Here is a 12,456-nt window from a genome sequence, read left to right as displayed (position 1 = left end):
TAGTCTCTCTCCTTCACGTGAGATAAAAGGCCTGTCCAGGTGAGCTGGGAAGGCGGCATTCCCTCTGGGCAGGTGCCACCTACCTAGCTAGGGTTCTGGCTGCTGCGTGCTGCTATAGCACCTCACTTTCTTATCGAATCCTCAGGGAGAGAGACGGCCCCCAAGGCTTCACTGCAGGCAGCCGAGTGTATCCGGCTGGCAGACTGGGTCCTGGCACCGTGGTCCTGTACACAGTGACCACCTTCCCAGTCACTCACAGCAGCCAGCTGTTTATAGAGTCCACCTCGTCCGGGCTGTCAGCAACCCTCGTCTGGGGCAGGAGGGCAGATGCTCAGGCCACTGCCCATGTGAGCGACAGCAGGAGGAAGCCCTGAGCTGAGCTGGGAGGAGGGAAGACGGCCGCCAACTGTGCTTCTCGTTGACTCAGAAGCGAACTCTTGATTCTTCTTTTCCCAAAAGGTGACCCTCGCCGGCCTCAGCGCCGACTTGCTCAGCGTCTGTGTCTGGCTTGACTACACACTTGATTTTCTTTCTTTCTTTCTTTTAATATTTATTTATTTATCCCCTTTTGTTGCTCTTGTTGTTTTGTTGTTGTAGTTGTTACTGCTGTTGTTATTGATGTCGTCATTGTTGTTGGATAGGACAGAGAAAAATGGAGAGGAAGGGAAGACAGAGAGGGGGAGAGAAAGACAGACACCTGCAGACCTGCTTCACCACCTGGGAAGCGACTCCCCTGCCGGTGGGGAGCCGCGACAGCTCCAGGTGCCCGCGAGTGGCAGACTCGGGTAGGAGGGTCCCGCGATCTGGTCTTTCACGGCGAGGCTGTGGCACGGGAAATGGTGTCGGCCCTTCGGTGAAGTGAGACCTTGTTCCCGACGTCCTGACTTGGCGCCTGCCCGTTTCCCGTGAGCCCTGCCGGCAGCCTGTGGGTTTTGGAACCTTGGGGCCCTGCACACCTGGGAGAGGGACACACCTGTGGGGCCAGCCCCTCCCCTCCGCCTGGAGTCAGGGCCAGAGCCGGCTGGGGTTCGCAGCACCCGTGGGAGAGGCCCACCCGCAGAGGTGCCGCCTCTTGGGCCAGCCTGCACCCCGACTCCCCACGGGTGCTCTGGCCGGGTCTGCCTCTCTCTGGCTTCAGCTTGGGGACCAGATCCGAGCAGTGGGCAAGGCAGTGGGATCCCCTTCCACCAGGGCCCCCTCCCTGCTCCCCAGGGCACTTCCCACCTCATCCCTGCCACCTGCTATTTCTACTTTTAATTTTTTAAATTTATCTTTATTTATTGGATAGAGACAGTCAGAAATCAAGAGGCAAGAGGGAGACAGGGAGAGAGACAGAGACACCCGCAGCCCTGCTTCACCACCTGTGAAGCTTTCCCCCTGCAGGTGGGGACCAGGGGCTTGAACCCCTGGGTTCCTTGCGCCCTGCTATGTGAGTGCACTTAACCAGGTGCGCCACCAGCCGGCCCCTCCTCTTTTTAAAAAATATTTATTCCCTTTTGTTGCCCTTGCTTTATTGTAGTTTTTATTATTGATGCTCAGCTCTGGCTTATGGTTCTCCTTCTAGCGTTTGCCCTTGGTCCGTAGCCAGTCGACGGCGTCAGGTTGGGCCTGATGTCGAGTTTCGAGACCTCCTTTGAATCTGGAGAGGTGGCCGTCGTGGACTGTGTGGGTCACAGTCTGTCTGTTATGGTGGGGGGGGGGGTTGAACCTGGGACTTGATGGAGCCTCAGGCATGAGAGTCTGTTTGCAGAACCATGATGCTGTCTACCACACCCTTTCCTCTTCTTTTTAACAATATATTCTTCCTTTCTTTTGGTGAGGACTTTATTTTATTGCCTCCAGGGTTACTGCCGGGGCTCGGCGAATCCACTGCTCCTGGAGGCTATTTTTTCTTTTCCTTTTTTGTTACCCTGGTTGTTTCACCATTGTTGTGGTTATTATTATCGTTGTTACTGATGTCGTTGTTGTTGGACAGGACAGAGAGACATGCAGAGAGGAGGGGAAGACAGAGAGGGGGAGAGACAGACAGACACCTGCAGACCTGCGTCACCGCCTGTGAAAGGTACTTTATTTTCATTCTTTTTTAAAAATATTTATTTATTCCCTTTTGTTGCCCTTGCTTTTTATTGTTGTTGTAGCTATGATTGTTGTTGTTATTGATGTCGTCGTTGTTGGCTAGGACAGAGAGACATGGAGGGAGGAGGGGAAGACAGAGAGGGGGAGAGACAGACAGACACCTGCAGACCTGCGTCACCGCCTGGGAGGCGACGCCCCTGCAGGCGGGGAGCCGGGGGCTCGAACCCGCGTCCTTGCGCCTCGTCTGGCCGCGCAGCGCCAGGACCACACGCAGGACCCCGCGTCCGAGGGCCGGTGCTCGCTCGGCCTGTTTACTCCGCCGCTCCCGCCGCGGCCCGACGTCCCCGGCTCAAACCCCAGCGCCGCCGGGAGCCAGCGCTGAGCGGGGCTCTGGGAGCCGAGTCGTCGCGGTGGCAACAGAGCGGCGGGAGGCTGGGGCCCCTGCGGGCGGCGCGGCGCCGTGCCCATTCCGAGCCCAGGTCTTCCGTCCCGGGGCCACTTCCGCCGCAACGCTACGCTCCTCCGCTCACTTCCGCCTCTCCCAAGCTCCGCCTCCCCGGTCCAGGCCCCGCCTCCCCGCCCAGGCCCCGCCCCTCCCGCACTTCCGCTTTCCCCTGCAATACGCAGAAGGCGGGCCTGCGCTCTGCGGTGATGTACTTCCGGTGCGCCGTGGGGACTTCCGTTCGGTGTTCCTGGTGCAAGGAAGGCGGTCGGATGACGCCACTAGGCGGCGGGCATGCGCAGTAGCGGGACTCGTAGACGCGCGACCGTGGGCGGCTTCCGGTGTCGCGGCGTAGCCTGGAGACCGGCTCTTTTCCCGGAAGCGGACTGGCCAGACCCGGAAGGGGTTCCCGAGTTCGCGATCTGCGGCGGAAGTGGCTGAGTGAGTGCGAGAGTTTTCTTGGTGGTTGGGGGCGGGGGAGGCGGGGCTCGGCGGGAAGCGGCTCGGGCACCGCGACCCCGGGGCTTCCTGCGCTGGGCCCGGGGCTGCGGCACAGGCGGCCCCGCCGGAGGAAGCGGGGTGCGGGCGGCTCGCGCTGTGGCCCCGGCGACTGGCCGTCTGCGCATCCTCAGCCCCGGGACACCCGCGGCCTCTCCCGCGGCGACGCCCATGTTGACACCCACGGTGACACCCACGTTGACACCCACGGCGACGCCCATGTTGACACCCACGGTGACACCCACGTTGACACCCACGGTGACACCCACGTTGACACCCACGGCGACGCCCATGTTGACACCCACGGCGACGCCCATGTTGACACCCACGGCGACGCCCATGTTGACACCGACGGCGACGCCCATGTTGACACCCACGGCGACGCCCATGTTGACACCCACGGTGACACCCACATTGACACCCACGTTGACACCCACGGTGACACCCACGGCGACACCCACGTTGACACCCACGTTGACACCCACGGTGACACCCACATTGACACCCACGGCGACACCCACAGTGACACCCACGGCGACACCCACAGTGACACCCACGGCGACACCCACGGCGACACCCACAGTGACACCCACGGCGACACCCACGTTGACACCCACAGTGACACCCACGGCGACACCCACGTTGACACCCACGGTGACACCCACATTGACACCCACGGCGACACCCACAGTGACACCAACGGTGACACCCACAGTGACACCCACGGCGACACCCACATTGACACCCACGTTGACACCCACGGTGACACCCACGGCGACACCCACAGTGACACCAACGGTGACACCCACAGTGACACCCACGGCGACACCCACGTTGACACCCACGGTGACACCCCCATTGACACCCACGGCGACACCCACAGTGACACCAACGGTGACACCCACAGTGACACCCACGGCGACACCCACATTGACACCCACGTTGACACCCACGGTGACACCCACGGCGACACCCACAGTGACACCAACGGTGACACCCACAGTGACACCCACGGCGACACCCACATTGACACCCACGTTGACACCCACGGTGACACCCACGGCGACACCCACGTTGACACCCACATTGACACCCACGTTGACACCCACGGTGACACCCATGTTGACATCCATGTTGACACCCACGGCGACACCCACGGAAACACCCACGTTGACACCCACGGCGACACCCACATTGACACCCACAGTGACACCCACAGTGACACCCACGGTGACACCCACAGCGACACCCACGTTGACACCCACGTTTACACTCACATTTACACCCACGTTGACACCCACGTTTATACCCACGGTGACACCCACATTGACACCCACGGCAGCACCCACGTTGACACCCACGGCGACACCCACGGCGACACCCACGTTGACACCCACAGCGACACCCATGGCGACTCCCGAGGCGACACCCATGAAGACTCACAGTGACGTGTTGACACCCACAGTGACACCTATGGCAATACCCATGGCGACTCCCACGGTGACACCCAGCCCCGCGCTGCTGGTGGCGGCTGCCCGGCGCACCCTGGGCTCAGGGAGGAGCCCGCGCCACGCCACCTGCCTGCAGCTGGCCGCCGAGGTGCTGGCGGTGGCCCGAGGCCTGAAGCCCGCTCTGCTCTACGACCTCGGCCACGCGGGCCCCGGGGCGCTGCGGAGCTTCCTGCTGGAGCTGCACGGCCTGGGCCTGCTGCCGGCTGGCCTGCACGTCCTGGCGGTGGGCGAGCACAGCCTGGTCCTCAGTCCCGAGCGCGCCCGCCGCCACCTGCGGCACGTGCTGGCCGGCGCCGTGGCCTTCGTGGACGTGTCGGGCTCGAGGCCCGAGCTCTGCTCCCCGCGGAGGCCCGAGCTGGCGGCGCTGGTGGCCGCGCTGGCCCTGCACCTGCGGGCGCTGCCCAGAGCCCCGGCCCCCGAGCCCGCGGTGACCTGCAGCAGCCTCCCGCCCGCCGACTGGAACCTCTGCACGCTGTTCGGCATCCTGCTGGGCTACCCGGCCCCCTACACCTTCCGCCCCGGCCCGCGGGCCGACAACTGCCTGGCGCTGACTCCGCTGCGGGTGTTCGCCGTCCACGCCCCCTGGCTGCCCGCTCGGCCCCCCGTCCTGCTCTGCTCCTTCAGCGTCCCCGAGAGCTTGCTGCCCGCCGTGCGGGGCGTCCTGGACAGCTGGGAGGCGGACCTCCGCACGCGGTGGCGGACCCAGAGTGACTTCGGCGACCTCAGCATCACCTCTGAGGTGGTCACGCTTCCGGCCGTGGCCCTGTGACGGCTGCTCCCTGTGGGGCGCGTCCTCGCACCACCCGGGCGTCGTCGGCTGTCTGTCTGTCGTGCCCGTCCCGGGAGGCCTCGTGGCGTTGGCGTGGAAGAGAACGGGCTGGTGGGTGCACGGCCCCCAGGTCTCCGCACCTCCGCCCGGAACAACCCTGCGACGTGCGCCCAGGAATCAGCCCGCACAGACGGACGAGTCGGGTGGACACTTGCTTTATAGGAGGCGGGAAACGGCGGCCGGCCTCGTGCATGCTGTCCCCGGCCGCTGCCTCAGCGCTCCCGGCTTCCCTGCCGGCCAGGACCTCTGCCGGCGGAGAAGGGACGGGACGGGAGGCAGGGAGAAGCCTTTCTGTTAGCAGGAGAGCAGGCGGGGCGGAGGCTGCTCGGCCGGGCCTGGGACTCGGGACTCTGCTCGCAGACCCCGCTCGGCAGCCAGCTGTCCCCGTGATGGAGACGACGCCCCGTTCCTCTTCGGCCCCCGCAAGGACCAGGCTCTCAGGGCCGGAGGGGAAGCCTGCACCTGTCTGCCCCGCGGGCTGCCCCTGCCCGTGCCCGTGCCCAAGGTGGGCCGCGAAGGCGGGGCTCACACCAGGCTCACATTGCAGCCCACGGCGCCCCTCCCTTCGGGAGGAGGAAGAGTCCCCCGCCGGCCGGGAAGGGCGCTCACTGTCAGGCGGCCGGTAGCCCCGGCTGAGCTCCGCCCGGCAGTGCAGGCACGAGAGGCGCTCGTCCCCGAGGCCGGCCAGCTCCGCGCGCCTGGGTCACCGCTGCCCTGCTGCCGAGGGACCTCCAGCTGGCACCTCCCTCCGACTATGGGCCCTGCCTCCCGGCCCCTCACGTGCCGTCCAGGTGTCCGGTGTGTCGTGAGGCGGGTTACACTTGAGAGACCCAAGTGCTCCCTGGTCTTGGCCGCTTCCCCGGCGCCGTGCGGACGCTCTGCACAAGGCCTTGGGGGGGAGAGGGGGGGCGCACCCAGTGAAGCTCACGTAGTGCTGAGCGCGAGGATCTGGGTTCAAGCCCTGCTCCCCACTTTCAGGGGGGATGCTCACAAGTGGTGAGGCAGGTCTGCAGCTCGCTCTCGCTCTCAACTTCTCTCTGTCTTATTGAATAAAATAGGAAGAAAAAAGAAAGTAAACCGGCCTCCAGGATCAGTGGATTCCTAGTGCCGGCGGCACTGAGCCCAGCGATGACCCTGGAGGCAGAAAAAAGTCCGGAGTGTGGAGCTCGGTCGTTATTCACCGAGGGGGGAGCCCAGCGCGCCGAGGCAGCTGGGAGCCTGGTGTTTCCGGGAGGACTGCTGGGGCGGAGGGGACGGACCCGTCCCCCCACGACCGCCTGGGTGGAGCTCTGGTGTCCAGGGAGCCCCGTGGGGACCCAGATGGGCCCGGCCGCAGCGGCGCTTGGCCCCGAGAGCAGCCTCTTCCCTTCCTGGCCGTCGCCCGGAGTCTCGGATGGCAGACTCCAGATGAGCCGGGGCTCCGGCTGAAGCGGCGTTGGCCTCCTGCAGGCCACTCCGGGCCAAGACCCGGGGCAGGAGCCAGAGGTCCGACCTGCCTCAGCCGCGTCCCTGACCGCCACCCGGCACCTTCCTTTCTCGCGGGCTGCCTCGTGTGCCCGCGATGGTGACCAGAGGAGCCTGGCACACGGGCGAGGGCAAGTCTTAGGCAGCCTTGGCAGCAGCCCGGCCTCGGGTCCACTGGGGTCGGGGGCCCAGAAGACGGGTGTGTGCGCATGGACGTTGTGTGCGCATGGACGTGGAGACGAGTTCAGTCCGTTTATTGAAGCTTTCCACACGGACCGCTTGCAGAGGGCGTGGGGGTCCTCCGGTTTCTTTGCCCCATGTGGGAGGCTGCCTAGTGAGGTGCTCTCGGGCCCAGCCCTCTCGCCCCGACGGGCAGGACGGGCTCGGGGGTAAGTGGGCTACCTTTCTCCGCCAGCCGTCTGTTCTGCTCCAGCGGCCGGAAGGACGGCATCCGAGGCAGACCTGCGGGGAAAGGAGGCCTGTCTGCTTCAGGTCAGCCCGAGGAGCCCTTTCCGGAACAGCCCAAGCCTCGTGGTGACGTGCCCTCCCAGAAGGCACCCTCACAGAAGGGAGACACTGCAGAGAAAGGCGCAGAGAGCAGATGTGGAGGGAAGCACCGGCGTGCCCTGCCCGCACCTCGTGGTGCCTCCGGCCCTGCCAGTTTTCACCCCAGAGCCCGAGCGGAGCGGCAGCCGCGATCCCATTTCTCCGCCTAGTCTCACTCACTGCCGGTGCCAGCGGGCAGGGCTCCCCAGCCCAGTGCACCCAGCACCCGCGGGACCCCAGAGGTCGGCCGTGCAGGGCCGAGCTCAGCTCTGTCTGGCTTCCCAGGTCCTCCCCGGCCCAGCCCGTGGCCACGACACACCGGGGCTTCTGTGGTGGGCGCCATCCTCCCAGCGTTCCCGGTGGGTGCCGAGCAAGAACACGCCCGGACTGTGTGCCCTGCCCCGAACCGGCTCCGGTAGGGAGCACCGCGACCAGCCTGCAGCTGGCGGGAGTCTGCCGGGCGGCGCCCAGCTCCGGCTCGGGGCCTTGGGGCAGGCCCCCCCATTCAGAGCCCGCAGAGGGTGTTTACTGGGGCTGGGCGGTGGCGCATGTCACCACGCACAAGGCTCCGGGTGCGAGCCCCCGCTCCCCACCTGCGGGGGGACGCTTCACAAGCAGTGAAACAGCCCGCAGGTGTGTCTGTCTTTCTCTCCCCCTCTCTGTCTTCCTCTCCTCTATCAACTTCTCTCTGTCCTATTCAATCAAATAGGAGGAAAGTTGAAACGAAAGAGAAAGAAAAGCCACTTACTCTGCAGGTGCTGCCGCCCGTTCCTCCTCCGCCCCCTTCAGCTGCTCTGAAAGGGAGGGAAATGGTGTGAGGGGACGGCCAGGTGCCCAGCCAGCGGCCCTCAGCGCGCAGACGTCTGGAGCTGCTCCCTGCCGCAGGCTTGGGCGGCTTGGGCGGCTTGGGCGGCTTGGGCGCGGGAGCGAGGGCTGAGCTAAGGGGCGAGGCTGCTCTCCTCCTGTCCCCTCATCAGGACCCCAGCAGAGGAGCCCGCCTGGCTCCCTGCCCTGAGCAGCTGCGATTGAGGGGATGGGGACGCACCCCTGCCCGCTCTGGGGTCCCCACCGGGCCCCCCGTCCCCCCGCAGCCGCGGGGTCTCGGCCTGCAGCTCGAGGTGCGCCCCCTCTGGGAGACGCAGCGCCTGGCGCAGCTGCAGGTCCCGGCTGTGGGCGCCCTGGGGGGAGCTGAGACTGATGAAGGTCTTTCTCTAAACGCCCCTCCTTCTGCCCTGCTCTTTCTGTGTTCTGTTTCTTTCTTTTTTTAAGTTAGTGATTTAATTTGATTTACAAAACTACAAGGTGAGGGGCACAACTCCACGCTGTTGCCACCTCCAGTCTGCCGGCCTTCTGGGTCCCTCGGTCCCTCCTCTGGGAGCTGCAGCATTTCTCCCAAGTTGCACATGGGTCCGCTTATTTCTGCAGCTATCTGTATATGTTTGTATTATTTGCCCTGCACAAATTTTACGTATACAATGGGAATATTGACAAGACTATAGGAGGGTTACATATCCACACAGTGCCTGCCCCAGAGCTCGTGTCCCACCCCTCCCTCGATAGCTCCCCAGGTCTGCCCACTTGTTAAGGCCCCGTCTCTCTTCCTTTCCAAATCACACACACCTGTCACTACATCCAAATGCCCCTCCCTTTTCCTCTGCTCTCTCCGGGTCCTGATGGAGTTGGGGCTCAGAGCCCTCTGGGCATCTTCCCTCTGACATTTCTCCCCTCTGGGAGTCTGGACCCAAATTCTTTATGGGGAGCAGAAGGTGGGAGGTCTGGCTTCTGTCACTGCTTCTCCACTGGGCATCGGTGTTGGCAAGTGGATCCACACCCCCCAGCCTGTGTCTGTCTCTCCCCAGTGGGGACAGATATTTGTTGATCCTGTCTGTCTGTCTGTCTGTCTGTCCTTCATGCTTATGACAAAGGCGTGCTTGGCCTCTGTCCTTCCAGGAGCTCATGAACAGTGCCCCAGGCCCCCGTCTTAGGAGCTGCTCATTCCCTGTGAAGGAGGTGCAGCCGGGCCTGCTTTTCTCCCCAGGGCCTCTGAGACCCCTCCTGAGAGGGCACACTCCCCTCTGAGTGCCCAGCCCAGCCAGCGAGCAGAGCAGCGTGTAGGGCCTTTGAGGCCTCTCTGCACTTTACAGCCGAGCTCACAGGCAGCGATGACCCCAGAGGTCACAGCCGGCAGGGTGTGGGGGCGCTCAGCCCTGGCGAGTGCCTGTGTAGGTGCCGTGGGGCACGGTGCAGTAGGGTGTGTCGCCAGCGAGGGTGTGCCCCGGTGTCCCCCTGCCCCTCAGCTGTGGCACCTGCAGCCAGACTTCAGAGTCCAGAGGGGCGTCTGGAGTGGGCAGTGGGTACAAGCTGGAAGGTGGCCCCAGCTGCCTCTGACGCCCCCCACAGCCCCCTGCGGGCAACTGCAGCTTGGACTGCAGCAGGCACAGCTGACCCCCAGCCCCCTGCACCCCAGTCCCCCCTGTCCAGCTCCTGGTACTGGCCCCCTGTCCCCTGCACCCCCCAGTCTCCCCAGTCCAGCCCCTGGTACTGGCCACCAGCCCCCTGAACCCCCAGTCCAGCTCCTGGGACTGGCCCCCAGACCCTGCGCCCCCAGTCCAGCTCCTGGGACTGGCCCCAGACCCTGCGCCCCCAGTCCAGCTCCTGGTACTGGCCCCAGTCCCTGCGCCCCCAGTCCAGCTCCTGGGACTGGCCCCCAGCCCCCTGCCCCGTCCCCCAGTCCAGCTCCTGGTACTGGCCCCATCCCCCTGCACCCCCAGTCCAGCTCCTGGGACTGGCCCCCAGACCCTGCGCCCCCAGTCCAGCTCCTGGTACTGGCCCCAGCCCCCTGCCCCGTCCCCCAGTCCAGCTCCTGGTACTGGCCCCATCCCCCTGCACCCCCAGTCCAGCTCCTGGGACTGGCCCCCAGACCCTGCGCCCCCAGTCCAGCTCCTGGTACTGGCCCTAGCCCCCTGCCCCGTCCCCCAGTCCAGCTCCTGGTACTGGCCCCCAGCCCCCTGCCCCGTCCCCCAGTCCAGCTCCTGGTACTGCCCCCAGTCCCCTGCCCCATCCCCCAGTCCAGCTCCTGGTACTGCCCCAGCCCCCTGCCCCGTCCCCCAGTCCAGCTCCTGGTACTGCCCCCAGCCCCCTGCCCCGTCCCCCAGTCCAGCTCCTGGTACTGCCCCCAGCCCCCTGCCCCGTCCCCCAGTCCAGCTCCTGGTACTGCCCCCAGCCCCCTGCCCCGTCCCCCCGCCCCCACAGGTACCTGCAGCTTGGACTGCAGCATGTGCAGCCGGCTCTCCAGCTCCTGGCACCGCGCCCCCAGGCTGCTGCAGTCTTCCTTCAGGGCCTCGCACTGGCACTTCCACTCCTCACACTTCTGCTCAGCCAGGGCCAGGGAGCGCTGGGGGCACAGAGGCGCCCTGGTGCTCCACCACCCTTCTGCCCCCGGCACTCGCCCCCTCTGCCACCTGCCAGGTGCCCCCAGACCCCCCGCCAACCCTGCCCAACCCTCTCCACTGCCCAAGACGCCCCCACCCCTGCCCCTGCCCGCCGCCCCTGCCCGCCGTCCCTGCTGTCCCCCCTGCCTGCCATCCCTGCCCGCCGTCCCTGCTGTCCCCCCTGCCCGCCGTCCCTGCCCGCCGTCCCTGCTGTCCCTCCTGCCCGCTGTCCCTGCCCGCCGTCCCTGCTGTCCCTCCTGCCCGCCGTCCCTCCTGCCCGCCGCCCCTGCCCGCCGTCCCTGCCCACCGCCCCTGCCCGTCCCCCCAGCCCACCTGTGTGCTCTGTAGCTGCAGCCTCTCCTGCAGCGCCCTCTGTAGGGACTCCTTGGCCTTCTGCTCCAGGCTGCTCCTCTCGGCCTCCATCTGCAGCAGCGCCTTCTTCACCCCCCAGGGAGCTTGCCTCTGTGGTCGGGCAGAGCACTGGGCGCTTGACCGGGTGCGCCGCTGCCCGCCCTCTGTGCCCAGCAGGGCGCCAGGCTCTGAGCTGGGGTCCCTGGAGAGTTCGGGCCCTTCCGGAGGGGGGCCAGCCGGACAAGTGGGTGGGGCCCGGGACATAGATGAGCACGTGGGGGCACAGGCCTTGCCCACCAAAGGCCCGGACTTGAACCCCCGGCACCTTCACTGTCCTGCCTCTGATTCTCAGGCTCTGTCCGCTCCCTCCGGGCTGCCTGCTGGCAGACCCCACCCTTCAGCAGCTCACCTGTCTCCCCCACCCAGGCTGTGGAGGCTCCACAGGGCCCCTGCTGGGCTCCTCTCCGCCCACCCCTCCACTGGCTGAGCCATTTGTAAATTCTTGGGCAAAGAGCCTGGGGTATTTTTGTTATTGTTTTGGTTTTGTGGTCTTTGTATCCTTGGGGATTTGCTGTCCTCAGAAAACCTAACTAATGTTTTCAAATCAATGCACTTGCGGACACCTCCGGCCTTCAGGTTCAGAGGAGGCCTGGGGAGCGGCACCTGCCTCCCTGCCTGCTGCTCCAGGTCCCCCCAGGCCCCACTCAGGGCTCAGTGTGGAAGATCCTCTGGGTCTGGCGTCCGTGGGCGTGGGCGTGGGCCTTAGGTCCTCAGGACCCCTGGGGGGAGGCTCACCTGGGTGCAGGTGAAGAGCTGGTTTTCCAAGGACCTCAGTTTGTCCTTCAGTTTTTCCTCATTGAACTGGCCCTGGGACAGACAGGACAGTCAGTGAGCTTGGCTGCAGCCTCCAGTGCAAAGAGCAGAGCTCCCAGCAGAGGGGTCGCGCTGTCCCTCTCCCTCTCCCTCTGCCTCTCCCTCTCCCTCTCCTCTGCCTCTCCCTCTCCCTCTCCTCTCCCTCTCCCTCTCCCTCTCCTCTCCCTCTCCCTCTCCCTCTCCCTCTCCCTCTCCCTCTCCCTCTCCCTCTCCCTCTCCCTCTCCCTCTCCCTCTCCCTCTCCCTCTCCCTCTCCCTCTCCCTCTCCCTCTCCCTCTCCCTCTCCCTCTCCCTCTCCTCTCCCTCTCCCTCTCCTCTCCCTCTCCCTCTCCCTCTCCTCTCCCTCTCCCTCTCCCTCTCCCTCTCCCTCTCCTCTCCTCTCCTCTCCCTCTCCCTCTCCCTCTCCTCTCCCTCTCCCTCTCCTCTCCCTCTCCCT

At 65.4% G+C, this 12,456-nt stretch overlaps 2 protein-coding genes across 9 annotated transcripts; one reads left to right on the top strand and one right to left on the bottom strand.

Annotated features, from left to right (window-relative positions):
* Positions 1 to 2,651: 2,651 nt before the first annotated feature.
* TRAF3IP3 (TRAF3 interacting protein 3) lies at positions 2,652 to 12,109 on the bottom strand. 7 transcript variants are annotated; one of them, XM_060178320.1, is made up of 5 exons: positions 11,944 to 12,109; positions 11,131 to 11,259; positions 10,623 to 10,760; positions 8,115 to 8,252; positions 6,549 to 7,282 (listed from the first exon to the last, which is right to left on the bottom strand). In XM_060178320.1, exons 2-5 carry the CDS (start codon positions 11,218 to 11,220, stop codon positions 6,959 to 6,961), a joined length of 690 nt encoding a protein of 229 aa, XP_060034303.1. In that variant the 5' UTR covers positions 11,221 to 11,259; positions 11,944 to 12,109; the 3' UTR covers positions 6,549 to 6,958. The 7 variants fall into 7 exon arrangements, with proteins under 7 accessions (XP_060034305.1, XP_060034304.1, XP_060034301.1 ...); XM_060178318.1 differs by lacking the exon at positions 11,944 to 12,109 and having other exon boundaries at positions 6,548 to 7,282; positions 11,131 to 11,930; XM_060178323.1 differs by lacking the exon at positions 11,944 to 12,109 and having other exon boundaries at positions 7,059 to 7,282; positions 8,115 to 8,155; positions 11,131 to 11,918.
* Positions 2,944 to 6,433, top strand: C19H1orf74 (chromosome 19 C1orf74 homolog). 2 transcript variants are annotated; one of them, XM_016191721.2, is made up of 2 exons: positions 2,944 to 2,959; positions 4,482 to 6,433. In XM_016191721.2, coding segments are annotated over exons 1-2 (816 nt in total). In that variant the 5' UTR covers positions 2,944 to 2,958; the 3' UTR covers positions 5,297 to 6,433. The 2 variants fall into 2 exon arrangements, with proteins under 2 accessions (XP_016047207.1, XP_060034308.1); XM_060178325.1 differs by lacking the exon at positions 2,944 to 2,959 and adding an exon at positions 4,121 to 4,185 and having other exon boundaries at positions 4,528 to 6,433.
* Positions 12,110 to 12,456: the final 347 nt, after the last annotated feature.

The sequence above is a fragment of the Erinaceus europaeus genome, chromosome 19 (assembly GCF_950295315.1).
Source record: "Erinaceus europaeus chromosome 19, mEriEur2.1, whole genome shotgun sequence".
Taxonomy (NCBI): Eukaryota; Metazoa; Chordata; class Mammalia; order Eulipotyphla; family Erinaceidae; genus Erinaceus; species Erinaceus europaeus.
The sequence above is the reverse complement of the archived record's forward strand: the minus strand, read 5'-3'. Positions and strand labels throughout refer to the sequence as shown.

Coding starts and splice junctions, on each gene's coding strand:
- C19H1orf74 (XM_060178325.1), top strand. CDS start 4,136: ATGTTGACATCCATGTTGACACCCACGGCGACACCCACGGAAACACCC. Junction 4,186..4,527: donor ACACCCACGGAAACACCCAC/GTTGACACCCAC, acceptor GGTGACACCCAG/CCCCGCGCTGCTGGTGGCGG.
- TRAF3IP3 (XM_060178318.1), bottom strand. CDS start 11,412: ATGTCCCGGGCCCCACCCACTTGTCCGGCTGGCCCCCCTCCGGAAGGG. Junction 8,253..10,622: donor TGCTGCAGTCCAAGCTGCAG/GTACCTGTGGGG, acceptor AAGCCGCCCAAG/CCTGCGGCAGGGAGCAGCTC. Junction 7,283..8,114: donor CGGGCGGCAGCACCTGCAGA/GTAAGTGGCTTT, acceptor CTTTCCCCGCAG/GTCTGCCTCGGATGCCGTCC.